The sequence below is a fragment of the Chelonia mydas genome, chromosome 2, assembly GCF_015237465.2.
Source record: "Chelonia mydas isolate rCheMyd1 chromosome 2, rCheMyd1.pri.v2, whole genome shotgun sequence".
NCBI classification, from domain to species: Eukaryota; Metazoa; Chordata; order Testudines; family Cheloniidae; genus Chelonia; species Chelonia mydas.
This window is the reverse complement of record NC_057850.1, coordinates 111431794-111456299: the sequence shown is the minus strand read 5'-3', so window position 1 is coordinate 111456299 and position 24506 is coordinate 111431794. Positions and strand designations below refer to the sequence as shown.

The 24506-nt window shown below is 41.1% G+C and overlaps 1 protein-coding gene across 4 annotated transcripts in view; it reads right to left on the bottom strand.

Annotated features, from left to right (window-relative positions):
- Positions 1 to 1961: 1961 nt before the first annotated feature.
- The window catches only part of NEDD9 (neural precursor cell expressed, developmentally down-regulated 9), a 132713-nt gene continuing 110168 nt past the window's right edge, over positions 1962 to 24506 (bottom strand). For all 4 annotated transcript variants that reach the window (XM_027832734.3, XM_037893164.2, XM_037893165.2 and 1 more), the window contains 5 exons: positions 11652 to 11753; positions 9052 to 9153; positions 7355 to 8566; positions 6821 to 6910; positions 1962 to 4322 (listed from right to left, as the gene is read on the bottom strand). In XM_027832734.3, coding sequence (XP_027688535.1) covers positions 3813 to 4322; positions 6821 to 6910; positions 7355 to 8566; positions 9052 to 9153; positions 11652 to 11753 — 2016 coding nt within the window. In that variant the 3' untranslated portion in view covers positions 1962 to 3812. The remainder of the gene's footprint in view (positions 4323 to 6820; positions 6911 to 7354; positions 8567 to 9051; positions 9154 to 11651; positions 11754 to 24506) is intronic.

Here is a 24506-nt window from a genome sequence, read left to right as displayed (position 1 = left end):
CCATTTAATCCTTAGTGCCCATGCTGCAATTGCCAGCCAGCGGGTCATTCAGAGGTCCAAAGATCTAAATATTGCTAGCAATATCCTCCATTTTAAAAATAAAGAATATCCCTGGAGCTGGTGACATGTCTAAACCAGAATGAACTGTATTAGAGTACTCTATCTCCTTATCCCTCCAGTAGCTGAACTAAAGAGGTGAGTAGTGCCAAACGGTTTTTGTGAATTAATGTTTATAAAGGGCTCTGAGGTAAAGAGCTAGATGTGTTTTAAGTATTTTTTTTGCGATGTGGTCATCTATTCATTAGAAACCAGAACCCATTTCAGGTTGGTCACCAAGCTGCTGTCACATGGCAGCAGCCTAATCAGCTGCTGTCCCAGGACACAGTAACTCAGACATAAAAGGCTGTGGCTCCCATTTCCAATTCCTTCAGTTATCCAATCCCTTTATTATTAGGTTGTTTTAAATTTAGAACCAGAATACATCTTATAGATTGTGATCAAAACAGGCATTGCCTGCACCAATTACGGAGTTCAAATCCATGAAACCCAGAGGTTTCTAAGTTAAATGTGCATGGAAGCAACCTCTTCATTTTGCAAGGAATGGAGTAAGCTGCAGTAGGCATTAATTTGCACTCACACAAGATGGGACTTTCTTTACTGATGGCCAACTGTTGTCACACTCCAAAGAGTAGCTCTCAGAAAGGTGCAAAATTATTTCCTAACTTTGGAAACAAAGACATTGCTTCTGCTTTCATCCTTACGACCAATGAAGCTCAATAGGTATGCAAGTGAGAGGCAAGCCCGTCAGCACCAATAGGGCATAACTTTTGGAGAGGGATTTTTGATCCTTAAAGCCACATAGTTATTTGGGATCTTGACCCTTCACCCCAGACATGCAAGGCCTGAACCACAGCTGGACTGCTAAGGTTCCACCTGCTTGGGGCCGGGGGAATACAGACTGTGAGGAGTGGCTCTTCAGTCTCCCATGTGGCATGGAGCATAGATGTTACCACACAAGTTGGATTGGAGGCAGGGATGGAATTGGGCATGAGATGTAATGAGTACTGCGGCTGTGTTGATGGGTACGTTAACAGGATAGTATAAAGCGGAGAGGACATGTCCTCTCCATCTGATTATACCTGTTCCATAGAACAGTGCTACACATCAGCAATCTCTGTGGGAGAATACACTGGGGATTCATGAATGAGATAGGGAAGTGGACAAATAGACCCATAAATATTATGCATCCACTAACCATAAGCCCTGCAGGGAGATGAGGAGAGCAGCAGCCTGTAGCTGGTTTTATAATCTATGAGGCATGGTAGCCGCTGCAGACCAATTGCACAGGTGCTCCACCAACGTCCTCTGAACGACTAGAGATTTTCTTCACCCCCTCAATCTCCACACTGGTTACTCATACAAAGCCAGTCTACTGGGGTTTGCTATGGATGATTTAAACTTCACCCTATAAAGAGTGATCACTACAGACCAAATTCCCCTAAACCCTTTCTAGTTAGTTTCTTCCTTCATGATAGCAGCTTGTTTAATGACTGATTCATTGACTTTTCTCCATTCTTTAGTGGGGGGAACATAAGCACTCCGTCTCACCACAGCTTTAGCCTGGAACATTTGCTTCCACAGTTCATAGAGAATTGCAAAGAAGGAATGAAACCAGTTATTATATTTTTTTTTTTAAAAAAAGCTTTGTATATTTAATGATTTTAAAAATACTCTCTACAAGGTAACAAGTAAACAATAATATAAGTTTGTCATGAAAAGAATCCCCCCTTTGAAAACTCAAAAGTTATTGACATGATGGCTAAAGTTCAAAACACTTTGTCACTTTCTAAAAATATTACAATGGAAAAAAATAGAAAAATCCCAAACACAAGTTGGGACACAAACACAAACACAAACACAAAACAGGTTCAAGTGGATTCTTTGGTATTTTTTGGCAATCCTATTTTGTTTACAATGGGATAACTATTCCCCTCCTCTTGTAAAATGGAGAGGAGCTTTAAATATTATAGCTGATGCAAGTGCTGGGTATGATTCTGTTGCTGCTGAAGTCTCTCTGAACTCCCACTGGCTTTAACGGAAGCAGGTTTGAGCCCTCTGAAAACAACATTATGGTAAATTTCAGTGATGAGCAGTCATCACTCTGAGACAATATATTAGGAAAGCATAACTTCATTTGCTGGTAAACCAGTTCTGTTAGCCAAGATAAACAAATGCACTGCAATGAGGCATGCACTGGAGAACGTGTTTAGACATAGGCTGGAACAAAAATACCAGATATAGTTTTATGAAGAAAGACTTTACTTAAGTGCCTCCTGACTAGGTATTCTACATGATGTGATTTTGTATTTACCATCAGGCTAGTCTCTTATGCAAACACTCAGAATACATAAAGACTTGGGACTGTAGCCTGAATTATCACAAAGAAACTGGGGTAACTATATTTTTGTTTTGAATCACAAGTACATTGAGCATCACCTGGACCTCATTCCCTTGAGCCTGATTGCCACTACTCCACAGTTAGGAGTGACCATGTAATGTGACCTGTGGTCAAGTCGTTGTGTTGGCTACATATGGAATTACCCCTTTAAATATAGGGTATTGCTTTGGTGACTGTGTAGCCCAGGAGACCCATGCTGTGTCCCTGGGCCAGGAAGGAAAATTTGGAAAAAGTCCAAAATCTGAGTGAAGCTCAGAGCTGCAAAAGTGCAAATGATTCATAAGAATTTGTCATAGAGATAAGTGCTATTTTCTCCTCTAAAATTACAGATGTTCTAATCAGATGTTCCAAAACTGATGGCATTTTCATGGGGAATTATGATGCCATGCATTTTCATTAATCCTGATCTTGTGAGATGTTGTGTACTTCAGAATCCACTGATGTCAGCAAGATTTAGGGACATTCAGCAACTCTGAATAAGTCCCTAGGTCTGCAAAAAAAAAAAAAAATCTCTAAAGTCTGAGAGAGATAATTATTTGCAAATGCAAGGAAAGGTGGGATAAACATATGCCAATTTATATTGTTGGGAATTCTTCCAGGTTTTTAAAATATTTTGTGGCATTAAGACGTTATTTTTAAATATATACAATCCTTCCTGCTCCTGTGAGGAGGTTCTGTCTATCATGCTATATGAGGATGATTTTTGCCCCACTAGTTTGAGCCTTGGTTTATTGTCTGTTATGTAACTTTTATATATATATATATATATATATATATATATATAAAAATGCTCAAAATGATTGACTCCTGTATGCAAAATAAAATTGAGGGTACAGTTAATTTTTTACTAAATTAATTCAAATCAAGTCAGTTCTAGGAGGGGATTGGGGTTCCATTAGAACTATTACATCTACATTATGAACTGCGACAAATAGATTTGACAGCCTTGTCCATGGGCCACATTTAAGTTGAAGTAAAATACACAGTATGCCCCCCAAAAAGAGAGTGCAGCATCCAATTAATGGATATATTGAAAACCAGGCAGTATATACAGTGATATGCACCACTTAACTGATGCATACTTTTAAGGTGCTTACATAATGGTGTCTTATGGAATGTAGCAACATATACATATATGCAGTGTATACATATATATGTCTATTAAAAACATAATAGGAAAACAGATATACCCCCAGATCCCTGAATTTTAGATTTTCTAATCCATAAAAATGTATTTAAAATATTTCATATAAAATATCTACAAAAATTGATAACATTTACATAAAATAGGACATATTTCCAGTTTTTTAAAATCATTTTTACTGTCCATTGATTGGATTCCATTTTGTTTGTTTCAGAATGATGCCATCTGTACCAGAGAGCGTTTAAACAGCTGTGCGTGGTGAGACAGTTCTGTTACTCGGTCGACCATCTCCTGCAGGGCAGCCGGGTTGGGATAATACAAAGCAGCCATCTTGGTTGCCATAACAATGTTCTTTAACAATTCACATAGCTGGTTGCTGGAGTTCATCACTTTGCTGCGGATATCCTGAGTAGTCACTTGCCTTGTGAGCGTGTCCCCAATGAACACCAGTTTGTGAGCGCTTAAAATGACAAACTTGCTGTGAGCGACGAACATCCTCGGTGGCTGAGCAGCACTAATACAATTAAAAAAAGCATCAATGGCATTTAGGAGAGAAACGAAATGAGTCTCGCACTGGTCAGAATAAAAGAAGAGCAGCTCTCTGTCTTGAGAGCCCACATTGCTGCTTGCAGTTTGAAGACTCTGAGGTGGCTTCCATTTTGAGATGTCATTCTCCACAGGCTTTGTGATCTCTTGCTCCAGTTGCTGGAACTGATTGATCTGAATGGCAAAGAGAAGAGTCTCTTCAAAGAGCTATTAACACATCACATCACCTTCGTTATAATTCACAAACCTATCCTGCCTTTGATTAATGCAAATACATTTCACACTGATTTCTTAACATCCTGTACGCAAGCTGCAAGCACAGTTTCTAAATACTGTTCCCATAGTGTGTACTCAATAAGTTTATGGAGGAGATGGTATGATGCGATAACATGATTTTGGTAGTTAATTGATCTTTAAATATTCATGGTAAATAGGCCTAATGGCCTGTGATGGGATGTTAGATGGGGTGGGACCTGAGTTACCCAGGAAAGAATTTTCTGTAGCATCTGGCTGGTGAATCTTGCCCATATGCTCAGGGTTTAGCTGATCGCCATATTTGGGGTCGGGAAGGAATTTTCCTCCAGGGCAGATTGGAAGAGGCCCTGGCAGTTTTTCGCCTTCCTCTGTAGCATGGGGCACGGGTCACTTGCTGGAGGATTCTCTGCTCCTTGAAGTCTTTAAACCACGATTTGAGGACTTCAATAGCTCAGACATAGGTGAGAGGTTTATCGCAGGAGTGGGTGGGTGAGATTCTGTGGCCTGCGTTGTGCAGGAGGTCGGACTGGATGATCATAATGGTCCCTTCTGACCTTAATATCTATGAATCTATGATTTGGTTTGGCTATGTTACTCACAAGTAACTTACACATCTCATCTAAATGGGGGCCAATTAATCCTTTATGCCAGAGTGTACCATCATGTATATCTATATATGCCACATATAGGAAAACTACTGTAGACAATTTTGAAGACTTTAAAAAACTTATTGGGACATCTTTGGACCCCCACTTCCTGTAAAATCAGGTGCTTTAGTTTCCACGAGTCCAACTACACAGGGCCACAGAAGTCGTAACAATCTAAAACAGCTTTGCTATATCTAAAAAGCTAATGGTTTTAAGAACTGATATATTGGGGCACTACAGAGTCAGAAACCGTTGTTGTCCATCCAATTGAGACTCTCTCCTATGATAAATAGCTGACACTTCTATCTATGCATGATCGTGAGCTATCAAATGTTAATCTTTCAGCTCCTCATTGCTCTTCAAGCAAACAAAAACGCAACAGGGAAATTTAAATACAAAACCTTACATTAATGTAATGGTAAGATTACAGCTTTAAATGCTCACAAGTCAGGAAATGCAAAAATCAAGGTTACCACTCCCATATTGCACATATGGAGTATTCTTCGTTACTAAATTTGTTAATATTTTATATTTATGAAAACTGTACATTTCATGTCAGCATGCTGGCGAGTTACTATTACTATGACAGCGTTAACATTTTGTTACCTGATCATTTTGGTGTTTAAAAATCACAATTTTAAAGTTATCCTAAGATTTTTTTTTTAATTTAGTGATGTACGTATTTAGACAGTGGGTGTGCATAATCTACACTTGTATTCTGTGTGGGCCAGTGGATACGGCACTGGACTAGGACTCAAGAGACCGAGGTTCAGTTTTTGTCTCTGCCACTGTCCTGCTGTGTGACCTTGGAAAAGTCACTTCACTGCTCTGTGCCTCTATTTCCCCTCCTATATAAAATCTGTGGAAGAGGACTCGTCTCTTACTATGAGTATGTCTAAACTGCATGCTTCTTTTTGGTGGCGGGTAGAGTATATATGTGCGTAGCCCCCCAGCACAGGCATAAAGAGCAATGTAGACCATGAGGCCTGGGCTTTGGCAAGTAGCGTAAAGACATGCCTGAAGGGTGTGGGTGTGTATCCAAGTGCACACCCTACACGCTCTCTACTTGCAGTGGGGAAAGGTGCTGCCATCTCCCAGCTGCTAGAGCCTTTCCCTGCCACATGGAAAGACTTGGGCAGAGGGAGGCAGCAGGGAAAGATGCCAGCAGGGGGAGACAGCTGGGAAAGGCTCAGCCAGTGTGGATGGAGCCTGCTTTTCACATACCCTACAAGCTATCACCAGTGGTGTGTAGTGTAGAAGCAGCCTATGTGTCTATACTGTGCCTCCTACAGAGGGGCTTCTAGGTGCTATAAAAAGAATTAACCTCTTGAACAGACATGTTTTGAATGTGCTTTCAGGGGACAGATCTCTTCCCAGCAGAGGAGACCTCTCTCAAATACACAGGAATAGCTGCAGTTCTGCTATCTAACGGCAGCAAGGTAACAAACGAGATGACGATGCTGACTCCCAGGCTATCTCCAAGAGTCTGAAAGGGCTAAATTGCCATAGAGGTTCTTGCCTTCTTTAGTGCTTCCAGGGCTGAAGAAAATCTACAGGAGAGGATGGTGGGAAACTCTCTCGCATGCTAACCACTTCTGAATCTGAGGGGAGAATGGACACCCATGCCTCCTTTGTTACTAAGCCGCCATTAAGTGGCTGAGAGACGAGCTTTCTCTTTTATTTGGCTGACACGTCTCGTGGTACAAAATGGCCTGCACAGTGCCTTCCAATTCTGACAGCTTGGTGCTTTCCAAGTCTGACTGGACGTACCTGATGATGCTCCAGCTGCATCTTGTTCTGCTTGATGATATTTTCTTTTTCTAGAAGCTCTTTCTGTTGTCTTTCAAACTCCTCTTTTCCCTGTGTGGTACAAGATAAAAATAGACATTGTGTCAAATGGTAATTCTCTAGAGTTAATAATTAAATGCCCGCAGACAGTGTGACAAATGTACCTTCTTGTATTGCCATCTTAATTTGTAGCACACCCACAAGAGGACAAATAGGAAATGGACAATGTTATGTTGGTGATAGGCTACAGCCATTATGTACAGAGTAGTCCCATTTGAATCCCATTCTTGGGATTCAAACTAATTTTTAAAATCTGTACCCAATGTGCAGTCTGGGCTGAATGAAGTTTCTTAGGCAACTTTTGATATGCATCCATTTAAAAAAAAGAAAAGGAATTTCAAGAATATCTTGGTGTGACAGTCTGCTTCCTGTCTTGCCATGAACAGTTCTTACAGAAAAGAGCATGCAACAAATCTTAATCTGCATTGAGCAGAACAATGTGTCTGGCTCGTTTACCTGTAGGTGAACGTAATCGTAATCATCCATCCAGCTCTTCTCAGAGCCCTCATTAGTGATACCGGGGGGATGCAGGTCTTTACTCAGAAGTGGGGGCAAAGAACTGCTGTGGTCCTGAGTTTTCTCTCCATGATGTAACAGCTGATTCTGGGGGCTGTTATATGCATAGTCAGATGTGTTCATAATGTTCTCTGAAACATTCTTTAAACGTGAGCTGCCTGATACCTGTTTGAATAGCATCTCTGCATTGATGCTGACAGTGGTGGTCAATTGCTTGGCATCATCTGGGACTGTCTTTGCCACCATAACAAATCGGTCTAGATCATCACATTTGTTTTGGGATTTGTTGACCACCAAGATGTTCAATGACCAGCTATAGCTACTCAGGTCATGGCTGGTCTGGGTCAAGATCTGGTGAGAATCCTCCAGTCTCTGCAGCTCCCTTCTCATTTTGTTATAGAGATTGATTTCTGAGAGACAGGAAGCATTGGCTGTTGCTCCTTTTGCAAACTGAAGATACTCCACCAACGACTGCTCCACTTTCTCCACAGCAGTGTGGATTTCATTGATATTTTTCTCCATGTACCCATAAGACCGCCAGTCTGTGTTAACAAAGGCCATGAGGTTAGAGACCACAGTCTCCACTGTCTGCTGAAGCCAGTAAAGTCTCTCTATGGCTGTGTCTGGATCCAGTATTAATCGTTTGTCCTGAGAAGGCGAGGCTGAAAAAGAAGACTCCTTTGAAGTTGTGGAAGATGTAGACATGTTACTCCTGGTGCTGCCTGTACTGGAGAAAGACAATCTATTTATCCCATCTGTCACATCTTTCAATCCTTTAGTGTCTTGTGGTGGCACATCATACACACCTTCCCTTCCCTCTGGATTTAGACTTTTGCTGAATCCTGACTGCTGTCCAGGAAATGGAACTCCACGAGGGGTATCGTATACATCCTTCTGAGGAGCAATCTGCTGACCAAGAAATTGATTTTGATGGCTCACTGGAATGTCATACAGGCCATGTTTGCGTGACATTAAATCATTAGGTATAGGGACGTCAGAGGTAAATTTCTTGGTAAGTTCTTTGGTAGTGGGAGGAGGGATGTCATACACTCCTTCCAGTCTTGCATTATGGTTCACTGAAGGAGGGAAATCCAGCAAGTTTTCCCTCAGCCCTGTATCCTCTCTGCATGCAGATGCAGGGAAATCATAGATCTGAAATGCAGAAAGCAAGCCATGAGCACAAAGGTAAAATAGCAAAGACGTCTTCAATGGAACTAGCATTAAATTAAAATTCAGGGGGAGAAGGTAGGGAATCCTTGCCTCGGTGAAGTCAATGGAAGATTTGCCACTGACTTCAATGGGGCCAGACTTTCACCCTGGATTTCAAGAAGTCACAGTTTTCTTACTAATTAAAAAATGTTCATTTCCATCAAAAAGAACATGAAATCTTTTATAAGCGGGGGGTGGGGGGTGGGGGATCTCCTAAATGTAGCTTTAGCTCTAATTTATAGTTACCCTACCTGAGGTGAGTAATTATGTTACAAAGTTTTAATGAATGTGTAAAAAGCCTGAGGGACTGTTTAAAGTACTAGAATTCAATACCCTTATTCAGTGTCATATGCACTTTTATGTCTAAACACGTCTTCCGTCTGACATGAAAAAGCATGTATTATCTACTGAAATTGCATCAGACTTACCCCTTTTATAGGAGGTATATCATACACCCCTTGACCTCTTGCCTCTCCCATTGGGACTGGATGCACAGGCCCCTTAACTGATGCAGGGGGAACGTCGTATATCTGAAGAGAGAATAAACCTGTTACAGAAAATGGAGCCATCCCATGATAGCTGTGATTTCAGATGAGTTCTCTCATATTTTATTTATTTTGAAATAGAAGGAAGAAGAGGAGCAGGGTTTTAGCTTTTGTGTATGTGGAGGCTTGCAGGGTGGGTACTGAGAGACAAATATGCTTGTGATAGCTCCCTTCAGTAGGATTGTGTAGACTGTGGGCTGGACAGATGAAGTTTCTGAATGGAAACACTTCATTTGAATTCCAGTCACAAAGTTAAATCAAGATCTGCACATAGGATCCCTTCATCCCCATCCTTACAGATGCAGAGAGGACTGAATCATGACAGAGCTCTACTGGGGTGGAGACAGAAGAAGAGATTGCCACAACAGCAGGTACACTTCACAAGATTTGATACATGCAGTGTGGGAGGTGGTGGGGGGCACAGAGACCCAGGATCACCCTTTTTTGAGGTATCTGTACTGGGAAATCTGTAAGGGTGCTCAGTATACACTGCCAGCTGTCCAGCTTTAGGGGCTCAAGATCATTCCTGATATCCTGGGTTTTTGTATCTCCAAGATAGTGTGGGGGATAACCGCTCTCTGTGGCAGCATTGTCACTCACTCCCCAAACCTTTGAGACTTAATGCTTGACCTTGTCAGCATTATGTATCCATTGTCCCCCTTGGTGATGTGGGCCACCCTACTGAGAAGATTGCAGGGACCAGACTTTTTAAGTGTACTACATGGTGTGATAGGTCGTGCACTAGAGAGGATTCTGCCTCCCTGTCCTGCTGCACTGCATTCTCAGGTGATGCACTGCAAGGACAGGCAGCAGCAACAAGGGATGGAGAAAGGAAAAGGAGAGACTCTCTTTTGGCAGCTCTCGGGCTCCTACTCTTCTCTGCTCCTCATCTCTGATGAGCAGGCAAGTGGTCTCAGAGAAGAAGCGAGCCAAGGAACTAACAAGCTTTTTGGGGTGGGGAGGGATGAATAGGGGGTGAGCAGACTGCCCCCCCTCCCGCTATTTAAAGAAGGGCTGGGGAGCAGGAAGTGGGTCAGGCCCTGACCTGTTGGGTTCTTCAAAGGGAGGTGGCTCTACTTGCTGTGAGAAGTGTACTGGTCCAGCTCGCCCCCTCCAACTTCCCCCTTCCTCGAGTGGAAAACAATGTTTCATCTCTTGGGCTTGCTTTCTCTGCTTCTTAGAGAGGAGCATGGCTCCGGGCTATCAATGCAGCAAGGACCTCTGTGGGGGCAGGACAGGAGCAATGGAATATTGCAGAGTGGTAGGAGTGGCCTGAATTAATCTTTTTAGGGACAGCCGGTGTTATGTTAATTGTATTGGGGGAGGAGAGGAGCAGAGTCCTGGGCCTGAATTAATTTTTATGGGGCATCCAGAATTACTGTTATCGGGAGAACCCTAATCAGGAACCACTCCTTTCCCTCCAAATCTCCCTCCCACTTGAGTGGGTGGACTCCACTTCTCACGCCAAACTCCCACGTCTTCAAGCCTCCTGAGTTATAATCTCACAAAACCTGTTTACGTAATGCATACAGTGAGGAAACATACTTAAAACGAAACAATGTAATCTGTCCATTATGGCATGGTGATTGTTCCATGTTTTGGTCATTTGTGACTCTGGTGCCTTGGCAGTTTTGAATGTTGAGGGGTATGTCAGGGGCATCTGCTGAGGGGGAGCTTTAGTTTCACATTTCCTGCAGGAGCTGTGTTGTCAAGGGGCCCTGGTGAACAGACAAAGTGCATAGTTCCTGGGTCTCTATATCCTGGAAATTCATAGGCTTTGGGGGTCAACTTCCCTAGTTGTTCAGAGGAGTAGGGGCACAATCCAGCGTCAGGAAAATAAGCTAGCGGACATTTGGTAAGAACAACCTCCTACATGGAAGTAGCTAGTACAGGAGACAACTGTGCCCTTACTAAGTAAACTAGTGCCACCTGTGCAATAACAGAAGAAGAAAACACTTCCTTTGGCAACATATTTCTTCTGTTTGGGTATTTTGTTTGACCAAAATAATGCATCGCATCCCTTGGCAAGTAAATGTGAATTTGATATTTGTGTACTGCAAGATCTTAACATCAAATGCATTTTGTGCACAATGACATGGAAAAGGCCATCTCATCGGAGGCAGCACCGCTGTAGCACATCTGGTGAAGACCCTCCTATGCAGACAGGAGAGAGCTCTCCAGTCGGTGTAATTACTCCACCTCCACGAGTGGCGGTAGCTATGTCGGCGGGAGAGCATCTCCCAACAACACAGCGCTGTCCACAACGGTGCTTAGGGCGATGTAACTTGAGTCATTCAGAGGGGTGGCTTTTTTACACCCCTGAATAATATGTTATTTTGACATAAGCAGTAGTGTAGACCTGCCCTAATTGAAAAATATTTTCACTTTGGAATGACAAAATGTCTCCTGTACTTCAACTGCAGAAAGGATGGAAAGACTTTTTGGAGCTTTTCAATGCCACTGATGGTTTTATTGGTACATACCCCTTGGGAAGGACGAACTGGAGGGATATCGTAGGTATCTTTCTGGTATTTGGAAGGGAACTCATAAACATAACCTTGTCCTGTCCTGACTGGAGTTACTACCTGTGGGTTAAAAGAGAAGGAGATGAAAACAAAATTACTTGAGGCATTTAGCATGTTCTGTCTGTAATTGGATATGCTTCTCTACACAAACATTCCAGTGTTATTAACTTCTACACTTTTTATCTGGCGATTTTATTAATGAAAGTCCCTACAGTCGTCTGATGTTTTTTTAAAAGTGTATTACAAAACTATACTTATTGGTTACAATGAAACCATTATTTCTTCCTTGAGCAGCTCTGGCACTGGTATAAAATGTTCCTGCAGTAGTTATTTACTAAAGAGTTGAGTAACCTTGACTGGTGCTCAATTCCTTGCTGGATCAGGCTCTATGATCCTAATCTTTGGCCTCAGAGATACTTAGGTACCAACTGATTACAATGGGAGTTAGGTGCCTAAATACCTTTGAGGATCTGGGCCTAAAATCCTAATCTTTCAACCTTTACTAATGTGTCCCAGTGACTTCAGCAGGACTACTTGTGTGAGCAAGTCCTAAACAATGGAGCATTTGTTGTGGCTTTGAAGCTCCTTTAAATGGAAGATGCTAAAGCAGGAAATTTACTCTTGGGGCTTAAGCATAATTAGTCCACATTAGCAGCTAACAGACTGGAAAATTTAAGCTGTTCTTGAACTACACTATGTGACAAAACCGTCTCTGTGATGGTGAGAATTGACATTGCTCGTGTTTTCAAAACCATAAACTGTCCACGCTTACTTCAAATAAAATGTGGTTAAAAATAAATACATTACATCTGGGACAACCATCTGCATGGCAAGAGTTCAGTATAATTTGGTTTAAAAGAAATGTTGTTACATAACCCCCCTGAAAAACAGTGTTTATAGTGGAAATAGTGATCTACTCTAAATTCTGTCCATGCAATTTAGCTCCAGTAAAGAAATATACAGTGTAGAACAAAGACACACAATGACAGAATGTCATAGGATTGTACAAGAAATGGTTTCAGGTTCAGCTGAGGAGAATTTTGAACAAGGGTGACTTAATTTTCCTTGTAAAAGTAAGCAAGCTATTAAACAGAGTTCCTGAGCACACTGCTGGTAACGATCACACAACACTTTTTACAGGAGTAAGTCCCAGTGGCCTAGCCAAATTCCACAGTGAGTTTTGCCTAACTAAGGATTGCAGGACTGAGTCCCTGATGTTTACACTCTGCATATCTCTATTCTCCCTGCAAATTCAATGGAATACACTGTTCTTCTTCACTTCCCGTCCTATGTGTTTTGTGGCATTTGCCTCTGCACCGTTAAACAGCTGCTGAATTCCTCCGCAGAGGTGGCTGATGTCATTCCTGAATAGTCTGGGCCGGATTCAACCTGGTTGATGCAAGGAAGTTAAGATGCCCTGGGAGGGTAGAGGAGTGGCATTCACTTCTGGGGGATGGTAAATGCTACTTTCATAGTTGCCCTACCCTTGGGTTTCTGCCAGAGGATGGGGGAAAGCTCAAACAGTTTAAATTTCCACTGGAGGCTCTGATTTCCACTAGGATGCCAGGCTTGCATTTAATAGAGATAAAATTAGTAGGTTCTCTAGAAATTAATCTAAAACTTACAGAATTTAATAGAGGACAATCTCTTTCCTATAGAATTCTATATCAGGATTAGAATTCTCCATTAAATTTTATCGGATGATTAAACGCAAAACCTATGAGAACGTTATCATTTGCATTTAAATTCTACAGGACTTTTTCGTAAGAGATCACCTTGGTCATTACCCATCCCTGGCCACTGTTACACACTTCTGGGGCTGTGTTGTCTGCCTGTGGACTCCCTGGGGGAGTGGGGTAGGGGGAATAGCAATCTACCCTTTCTCCATGCAGTCTTTCTGCCATCAGGGGACGGTGGAGCAGATCCTGAGTGAGTCAGGCCAATATATATAGTTTGCAAAGTGCTTTGGGATCCTTCAGGGCGAAAGGCATGATATGAATGTAAGGCATTATTAGCTTACTTTTACTAGACTGGCAGATGCTGTGTAGAATTCCAAGTGTGGCATCAAACACCAGTCAAAGACAGGAATTAATGTAATGCAAACACAATGAACCTCACCTGGCCCACTAACAGGTTTCCATAGTAATGCTGAGCACCATAGTGTAAGAGAAATGCCTTGGAATCAAAGGACTCACTTTTAAGCATGTTTACTCAGTGTCCCTTCCAGGGGTTTCTAAATTGTAGTGACTATTTTGCATCAATAATAAGCCCCCAGGGTTTTACAGATGATCTTCCAGTAGAGAAGACATTGCAAATTAGAAACAAAAGGTTGTTCCCTGGGTAGCCATCATCTTTAATCCTTTCTCTAATGTGAAAACTCTGACATCAAGCTGCTTACTAGATTATAGGGGAAATGCTCAGCCGCAGGGTTGAAGAATTGTAGTGCTCTGGAACTCAGCCAGAGATACCAGTGCAGCCCTGGAGATGGGTGGCGAGTGATTGCTAAATTGTTGAAATTCAAAGTTTCTTAATTCTTAACTGCTGTTTTACAGTAAAGGGCACTGGGAGTCAGCCATAGAGCAGCCAAACTGTTCTTGAAAGTAGGCACGCTAGATTTCCAATGCTGCTAGTCCTCCATCAATGGACTTCATTGACAGCAGTGTCAGTTTCAGGCACTGAGGGCTTGCAAGATCGAGCCCTAAACCGCATCATTTTGGATTTTATGTGTGGCTATTAACAAACAAAAGTCTGTTGTTGTTAACAGCATTTTATGTGCTTGAAATTATATGCCTGAATGGCAATGTATCAGTTTAAACGACATCCCAACCCTCTCTAGGATGATGCATACATAGAACAAAAGCTGTATTGTATCTCCAAACATTTATAGGAGAAACATACCCTCAAAACCATGATCTCTGTCATGCAGTAGAATCTTGTACATCCAATTATTCTTTTACAGCACACCACAGAGTTCTCCCCACATCTCTCAGAAAAAGCTGTAATAGTTGACTACTGTAACAAGGCCTTAAATTAATTTAAATGCCTGCTCTTTTTACCCCATGTACTGCTGTACAAAACTAATATATTATGATGTATAATCCTTAGTAACTAAAACCATACTAGACTTGTCAAAATGAACTAAACCAAGTCCATATTGTGATGCAGTATCCTTTTTATTGTGTGTGTTTGCTCCCTTGCTGTTTCACAAATTCAGATAATCTGCAATTGGGGAATGGGGGGAGGAGGGAAATAAGGTCTCTCAAAAGTGATTAGTGCTTGATTTTCTGAGGGGGGTGGATGCTCAGCACTTTGAGAAAATCAGACCCTTATACAGTGGAGAATCTGGACAAAATGAAGGCACCAAAATCACAAGTCACTTTTAAAAACCTGGGCCTAAATTGTTTAATCTTTACTTTTTAAAAGCCAAAATAGTACTTTGTCATTTAATGTTAAAGACCTCAGAAGAAAGGCAATGTCAGGATAAGAAAAACTTTCCTCTCTTATTTCCCCTCTGGTATGGGTAGTGGCCCTTTCTGGTGTTTAGGAATTTACTTCCTGACAAATGTCAATGAACTCTAGGTTGTCGTTCTTTCTCTTTTTTTTCTAAAGAATGCCTGCGGTCATCTGGCTTTGAAAAATCCTGCCTTTCAAACCCACAATTTTCCTTGTTTACGCATTAAAAGAAACAGATGGTGAGCCCACAAACTATCTATCCCAACATTCTGAAAACATTGCAACCATTTTAATCCATGCACAGCAACTAACAGGGACCAGCTTTGGCTCTGGTAAAACATGTAGTGAGCATACAGCAAACTCGCAGCATTAAGAACAAAGACAATTGAGCTGGAAGTTTGTTCTGTTCTTGCTGAGGGCCATGCTCCTCCAAAAGCAATTGCTTGGGCCTTTTGCATGCCAGTTGTGTGTTCTTTAACCAGAAAAAAGAGCTGAATATGCATGTACTTTGTAAAGTACCCAGTTCTGTGGTTCATTAAATCCATTTTCCTTACACATAAGGGAAAAGCCTTTCCACTGTCTTTCCAGCATTAAATACTCAGCATTAAAATGGAAGGAAAACTGCCTTAATGTTCCTAAACCAGATACAAACAGGCGGATTTTCATGATTCCTGCAGATGGAGGTGGCTTTTAAAGTGCAGCTGATTTTTCGTGGAAAATGTTATAAGCCACTGGGCCAAATTTTATTCTCCATTTCACTAGTGTAAAGCTAGAGTAATTCCACTCATGCCAATGGAACTACTTTGGATATACACTGCCCTGACTGAGAGCAGAATTGGGTTTATTTCCTTAGCACTTCCGCATTATTTCAGTGCTTTACAATGGTGGGTACGTCTCTTTGTCCTGCTTTACCAGTGAGGAATCTAAAGCACAGGCATGTTAAGTGACTTGACCAAAGTCACACAGAGAGCAGAGCTAAAAATAAAGCATAGGTGTCCTAATTCCCCCTCTCTGGCCTTTACCACAGACCCTACGGACTCCTACAGTTTGGTGTTAAAGTGTCAATTCAGCACATACGGGTTAGGGGTAACAGTCTTGATTAAAAAATATTACAAAAGGACATTTGCATTCTTTTCTGAAGGGCTAACTTCACAATGCTTACTGATGCTAGTGGGAGTAGTACACCCCCTTTCGGTCAGGTTAATCTGTGCCTGCTGCTAATTCCCTCCTCCTCTTCCCTGGCCCAATCTTGTTTCTATTGAAATCAGCTGGAATTTACCATTGGCATGGCCTCACTATGGAGCAAAGACACAGGCTGAAGAGGAAGAGCCTGATAGTTGTATGAAAAGCTGGGAAAGTCTAAGCTTTGAGGCAGGAAAGATGACTTTAAAAAGTAAGTAAATGAAAGAAAACACATAGCTGCCTGTGTGGTAAAGTGTTTTTGTAAATGTGTTCAGAGCAAAAACTGCAGTTGCTGATACAGTGCTTCCCAGGCTCCTGGAAGGTTACATAACAGCCACCTGGCCAACTTTTGTTTTGCAAAGAGAAGCAAACAATCAAAGAGAATATGGGGAAATTACGTGAGAAAGGGAATTTGAAATGAAAGGGTGTCCTCACTATCTTTAACTCATTCTGGGCCTCTGAAGGAAAGAATGACAGTAGTCATCAGGAAAATCCACCACACTCCATATAGACAGAGGGAAGTGCATCTACCTAACAATTTTCTTCTGGGAACTGGTGGCTCATTTGAGCAGCAAGAACATGTGTTAGAAACTGGTGTCTGAAGACAATAGGAGTACAGAAAGAATCTTGCTAATTACATTCACTTGTTTTTAAAAATGAACCTAGTGTTTACTCCCTGCAAGTTTTCATAGCAAAACAGTGTAGCCAGATCTCAAATCACTAACTGACATTTACCCTCTACTAAGCAGTATTGCCTGTCACAATAAATGAACAAAAGTACATATTATGAAGCAGTAACCTGCTTTTTTTTTAACTGCTTACTTATTAATAATCTACAGTGGGTCTCCCAGCCTTAGTGACAATCCACTGAAGTTTAGATATATTAGAGCAGGGGTGGGCAAACTGTGGCCCTTTAGACGTTTTAATCCAGCCCTCGAGCTCCAGCTGGGGAGTGGGATCCGGGGCTTGCCCCGCTCATCACATGATGTGACTCCGTGGAGCTCCCGGAAGCAGTAGCATGTCCCCCCCCCCCCCCGACTCCTATGCAGAGGCATGGATAGACAGCTCTGCATGCTGCCCCTGCCCCCAAGGGCTGCCTCTGCAGCTCCTACTGGCTGGGAACCATGGCCAATGGGAGCTGCAAGGGCAGTGCCTGCAGATGGGGCAGTGTGCAGAGCTATCTGGCCGTGCCTCTGCTTAGTAGTCAGAGGGGGGACATGCTGCTGCTTCTGGGAGCTGCTTAAGGTAAGCGTCATCTGGAGCCTGCACCCCTGACCCCCTCCCGCTCCCCAACCCCCTGCCCCAGCCCTGATCCCCTCCTGCCCTCTGACCCCCTTGGTCCCAGCCTGGAGCACACTCCTGCACCCCCAACCCCTCATCCCCAGCCCCACCCCAGAGCCTGCATCCCCCCTCACACACCCCAACCCCCTGCCACAGCCCAGAGCCCCCTCCCGCACCCTGAACTCCTCATTTCTGGCCCCACCCCAGAGCCCGCACCCCCCAGCTGGAGCCTTCACCTCCTCCCACACCCCAACCCCCAATTTCGTGAGCATTCATGGCCCGCCACACAATTTCCATACCTAGATATGGCCCTCGGGCCAAAGAGTTTGCCCACCCCTGTACTAGAATTACTCTTACTTGACTATCAGGCTCCTTTCATGAGTTAGGGTAAACCACATTGTTATAAACATACAGCATGTTTTTAAAAGCCATTTTTAAGTAAAGTTTTAACCTAATCTAATTTTTAATCCAGGTTCACTAACTGGCAGATGGTGTGGCTTGCCATAAAATGTTTAATCATAGTATACTCAGCAGAGAGAATAGTTGCTTAATGGGCATGGAAACTGAGCTACCCCTAAATGAAGTCCCTTCAAGCAAAGGCTGAGTCATACTGACAGGGTAGCATGGGGTAAGCATGCATAACAGTTTCTTGTACTGTACCTTGTTTGTGGCTAAGGCTAGGACATGGATATATAGTGCTATCAACTCAACACCTACTGTAAGGAAAGACTAAATTAACAAAAGCATTTTCCTCTTGGGTGGAGTGAGATATATGCTCCATTGTCTGATGGAAAATTGAGAAGAATGTGAGATTCTATAGCCTATAGCTCTAATTTTTTTAGGTTCTCACATGAATTTTCTTAGAAATAGGCTTCAGAGGGCAAGATATTAGTAAAGAAGGAGATGTGACAAATGCTCCTCCTACCTAGAACTGTTTTATTTCATGTTGCTACATGCACCCTAATTAACTCCTCCTTACTTTTCTCCCATCATTTGTCTATCTGCTCTGCTTAGGTTCCAATCTTACAAAGACTTATGTATGTACTTTAACTCTATGCACTGTAAATTCTAATTACATTAATTCACAGTGCGTGAAGTCACGCATGTGTTTAAATTTCTGTAGGATTGGGGGCTTAAACTGTAAGCTTTTTAGGGCAGGGACTGTCTTACTATGGGTCTGTCAAGTGCTTAGTACAATGGGAACCAATCTTAATTGGGGCATCTGTGCTATCATAATAAAAATAGAAGTATTTTTTTTAAATCAGTGTTGATCTTTGTCTTTTTTGAGCCAGCCTGACACGTTTTAAGCTGTGAGGCTGTAAAATATAAAGCAGGAGTTGTGCAACTTGTTTTGAATATGCGGGAGAAGAGAGAAAGAAGGAAATAATGCAGATACCTTGATTCAAACCAGAGAAGAGGGGTGATATGGAGGGGAGGGAGTGAAATGCACCAGATTGCACTAAACAACTAGTATTTAAGAGCAGAAAAAACTTCTCAGAAAAGGAAACTCATCCAATACTCTTTACATAGGCTTTATCCCCTCCCTCTGTGAAAATTCATCATTTCAGACTGAGTGACCTCATGATTTGTTATGTCAGTGTACTCCCACAACCACTAAGGGTCTGATGCAGCACAACATTTATGACATGACAGGTCATGCACTCTGGAGTACTTGAAGTGAATGATTTGTGCATGGGTGGAAGGTCTGGTGGATAAATCTCATTCATAATGCTTTGGGCTCATCTGTCACTGGGAAAATATACTCTTGTGCTAAAGAACAAATAGTCCCTCGAGCAGCCTGTGGCTTAAATTCTGTTTGGAGCTAAAGTTTTAGCTAATGATGGACAAAACTCAGTACCTCAATATTATGGTGACTGGCCCACTACAAATATTTAAGATAGGACTTTTCTAACATGGGAAGACTAAATTGTCTAATGAAAGACAAAACAAGAGACTATAGAGGCATAATTTGTTGAATGCAAAACATTTTTACTGTTGATAATTATATTACTAGAAATTTTGTTGAAATTTTGTGGTTCTGTTGAAATCAAAATGCTCTGTGAAACTGAATCATGTTAGCCAAGATTTTGTTGTGAAAGAAATTCCACCAGTGTCATAACATCCTATTTTGATATTTCTGGAATGAGTTTTCATTTTGAAATGATCTTTCATTTAGAATTTTTTTAAATTTTGCATTATATAATTCAAAATTTTACAAGTTTTTAAATCTAAAGGCAATGTTTTGATCAACCTGAAGCAAGCAAACAAACATTTAGAATCTTTCTTTGTGGAGAATTACAAAATTTTCAGTTTTTGCTTCTTTAGAATGAAGCCGAATACTGAAATCCCTCGCAAAATGGAACTTCCATCCTCCACACTGCTCTAGATGTTCAAAGGAAGAGGGCTTTTTAAATTATGTATTATTTATAGGAGGAGGTTCAGAAAGTGAAAAAAGGTGGTTCCACAAAAGCATTGCTAATGGCCACTGTGAGGCACAAGAAAGAAATGAGTCACAGAGCTATTTATGTTGGGAGCAGTATTGCTCTAAGAATGGGTCAAACAGTAACTTGTAGCTAAGAGAACCTCAATGCAGTTTGGACAACAGGAAGTTCTTTGGCTCACCACAGAGATCTGCTGCCTTGAAAAAGGATCCTGATTTCAGTTTGCATACATTTCTCAGGGCTGTTCTACACAGTTTTGTACCAATTTAACGAAGGTTACCTACCATAAATTTATCAAAATAAGCTAGATCTATGTAATAAGCTGTACAGATATAGCACATTTATACCCATATGACTGCATTCACACTAGGGGATTGAAAGAATTTAACAACCCCTCATGGAAAAAATATCAAGTTTTTTCTAAACTTGCTTCTGTCCCATGAAAGTGTTTGCCACCCAAAACCCCAGTATTTTAGTTGGTAGCAAGAAATATTTTAGCCAGATCACTTAGGGACACTGTCAAGATAAAAATCACAAAAAGACCCAAAGCTCACTGAAGTTAACGGGCAGACTCCATTGACCTCAATGGGATTTGAATTATCCCCTTACAGTGTAAGGAAACAAATCCTGATATGTGACGCTTAATGCATTAATAAAAATGAATCTTAAAATATATCATGCTGATTTCCTTACGCTACCCCCTATTTTTTTCCAGTTTGGACTGTGAAACAAGTAGAGCTGTTTGAAGAACTGGAAATTGCCTTTCACAGGGGATTTAATTTTTTAAAAAAATTTTTTTCATTATGATTAGGAACGAAACCTGAAAATTTTGAAATTCTCCATAAGGAAATTTTAAAAACCCATCAGTTTAGATCTATTTGACTTTTTTTACATTTTATATTCTAATACATAATAAACATTGTCATTTTGGAAAAGGAAAACTCAAAATGTTTCGTTCCACAAATGTTGAAACAAGATGTTCTGACATTATTGGAACTTCCCCCCTTTTTTCTCCAAAACGAAATTTTGTTGAAATCAGCATGATTTCAGAAAGTGTTTAGATTTCAACAGAACTGAATTCTCTAATGGAAAACTATTCCCTCAAAGTTTTTTTTTTCTTTTTTCTTTTTCAACCCCCTTTAGAAATTGGACATGTTCCTTTTGATTAGATTCACTTTCTGTTTAAAGTCAACTCCTCTTTCTGGTTCTCATGAACTAGACCATTGCTGTTTCCACTGCTGGGTTTCTTTCAGGGGAATATTTAAATCTTCCAACCTAACATTTCATCAACTTTTATAAATGTAACAAAACATTCTTTTTGAAACTAATGACCTGATTCTGTGGGCAGAGTCTGGTGCTCATTTAGAGCCCACTAGTGTGGATCAGATTGTTGGTTCTTTTTATGTAACCAGGAGAAAAAATATGCCCTGTGTTTTCCAAATAGACCTGATTGAGAAGAGCCCTATGCCTAGTGAGAGGTTGTGAGTAATGTTGAGCTCATCTATTTACTCACACAGCAAAGGTTGAGTAAAATGTGGGCTTTGCCTTACAATGCGTCTTTACAAGTTAAATCAGTGACTAACTCCTAACTGCATCTTATTTCAGCTTGTGGGTGAGGGTTTCTTCACTCTAAAACACCACGGAGGCTAGATTAACTGCTGATAATTTCACATGCTTTATATCTGTAAATTACTGTTCTATTACTCATATCATATGGGAAGTTATAGTAAAACACTCAAACATAGTGAAAGGTTGCATGCTTTCCTTGTTTTAAATATAAATATATATATATATATATATATATATATATAAACAGTTGCATTAAATTGGAAGGAATCATTCTTTCAGCACATTATATGAAACAGAGCACTGACTGTTGAGGCTAATGTTTCAATTCATGCTGTACTCTGCAGTTTTGCTGTATATTTAACACTAAACCAACATTTTGTTACGAAGGTTACAAATCCCCAAAGTAGAATTTGCAACATGAAAGTGAAAGAAACAGAGACTAATTTTATTGTTTTGAGTCATTTAAATCGATCATATCACAGGAAACTGTGGTATTTTTGAAAGAGGATAAATTTGTATGTTGTCTGAATAGAAATATTTGTTGTTTGATTACAAAACTCAGTACAAATGCTTTTCCTTTCCTTTAGATATTAAAATATCCTGGCATAATAAATGCTGTTTTCTTACCATGCTCAAAGTGTGACTCTTTATAGAATGTGAAACAAATAAGCAACCAAAAAATAACGGGGAGGGAGAATATTTCTGGAACAAACGTCATCTGCTGTTTGTTTCCTCCCAAATAAGACAGTAGTTGTTTAACTGGGAGGGGAAACGTCAGAACGTGGCTGAACTGGTGAACTGGCCTGCACTGCTGAAGTCTGGGCCAAAGCTGTCAGGGTGGTGCTGCTGCTGAGGAAATGAGTCTATGAGAAAGTAGAAGCAACTAGCAGCAACTGTTAGACAAATACAAGTCCCTCAGGGGAGGCCTGTTTCCCTCAATCCTTGTTTACCTAAAAAACCCACTGAAGGCAAGGGCAAGGAACGTGGCAGAGTGGGGTAGCAATGATTCTGTTTCACTATATGGGCTTGTCTGCTCTTGAAATTTACCAAAATAGCTATTCTGCAATAATTATTTTGGAATTAGCCCCTAGGTGTACACTCTTATTCTGGAACAAGAGTGCCTTTTTCTGTTTTAGCTTAGTCCATGGTAGAAACGTTGATATATCAAAATTCTGAAAAATTTCAACTAGAAAATGCTGAAATATTTTGTTTTGGGATGGGTCAACATCCACTTGTGTCACTGCAGTGCCTCATGGAAGTTGTCGTTCTGGGTCCCTCATGGCCCCATTCTCTCCTATAGGTCCTGCTCCCTGGCTGGACGACATCTAGGATGCATCACAGTCCCCCCTTTGCCTGAGCTGCTATGGTTCATCATAGTCCCATATTTTGTCTTCTGTTGAATTTTCTGAGAGAAAATTCTGCTGACATCTCTCTTTTCTTGTGAAAAACTTTTGATTTTGATGAAACTCCATTTTCCAATGGGAAAACATTTCACTGGAAATTTTTTGACCGGCCTTTCTTCCAAGACAGTGGGCACTGCCATAAATCAATGAGAAAAAGTGAGGGTTTTTTTTGCCATTGTTTTAGTGCTCAGAGCTGTTACTAATCTGGGGATGACTATACCTACTGTACACATAACATATACTTCTCTATCACATTCCAGCTGATGATATCAAAGGAATTTTCAAACAATGAATGTAGCTTCAATTCACCCCTGCATATTTTACAGATGAGGTAGCTGAGATACCGAGAAGTTGCCCAAGATTACACAGAAGTCTCTGGCAGGGGATAGAACCCAGGTTTCCTGACTGCCAGACTACTGTCCCTTTACAACAAGACTCTCCTATCTTTTTGAGAGCATGAAGGGAGAGCAGGGATAGAAGGAAACTTGTAAAAGAAGGCTTTTTATTCTTATTCCTTGGATACTCGTTACACTTACGAGCATGAAAATTTTATTATAAACCACCACTCAGCCAGAAATCCTCAATGAGGGATATTCTAAGCCATCCCTCATTGTCTTAGGCAATTTAAGGCCATTTGTAAAAGGTGGTATTTTCATTTTATGAGAGGAGCTGATACAGCTACGTTCTAAACAATTTAAGCATTCCAGAATTGTTACCTCACCACAATTTCCTGCCTTCGGGTTTCTTTTTGATTTGATTTGCAAGTCCTGCCAGCAAGACATATTACCTAAGTGAGGGTTTATCTGTTTACATCATTGCTGCTGATGATTTTCTATGACTTAAGGATAGACTATTCCTGCCTGATAAGAGCTTCCAAGTTGTGTGTGTAAAATTGTGTGTGGAGGCCAAACACCATTTTTGGTCAGAGGAAAATAGGTAATTGTGTACAAAAAGGGTATAAGTGTAAATGTTGCTGCTGCTTAGAAGGCTCCTTTGAGTATGGTTGTCTCTAGCTATTATTTTGGGCAGTGAGAAGGTTTACATATATGTAGAGTGCATAATAATATAGTTCTTTGAGAGGCGAATATCTTTCAATTCAGCAGCATCGCCAAGACCCACAACACACTGACAAGCAGAGACTCTGTTAACAAAAGCAGGCACAGCAGCTTGCTTAGGACAGAAGGGCAGGTGTTGCAAATCTGAGAAAAGATATTCATCATTATAGAAGTCAGAGCAAGGAGCCCTGGGATCAAGTGTTCAAGCTCTCTTTAATACTTAAAGACTGTTTTACCGATCCCTTGAGAGTACGGATTTGGGGTGAGGGATTGCTTCATTATTCAGCCAAAGGAATCAAGGGCAAAAAAAAAGTTCCCTTTTAATTAGGCTTTTCTTTTACAAAGGCTCTGGAATCTTGTTGCTACTGTGCTTTTCTCTTAGTGCAACAGCAGCATAAATAAATTGCAAAACAATATGGAGATTATTAG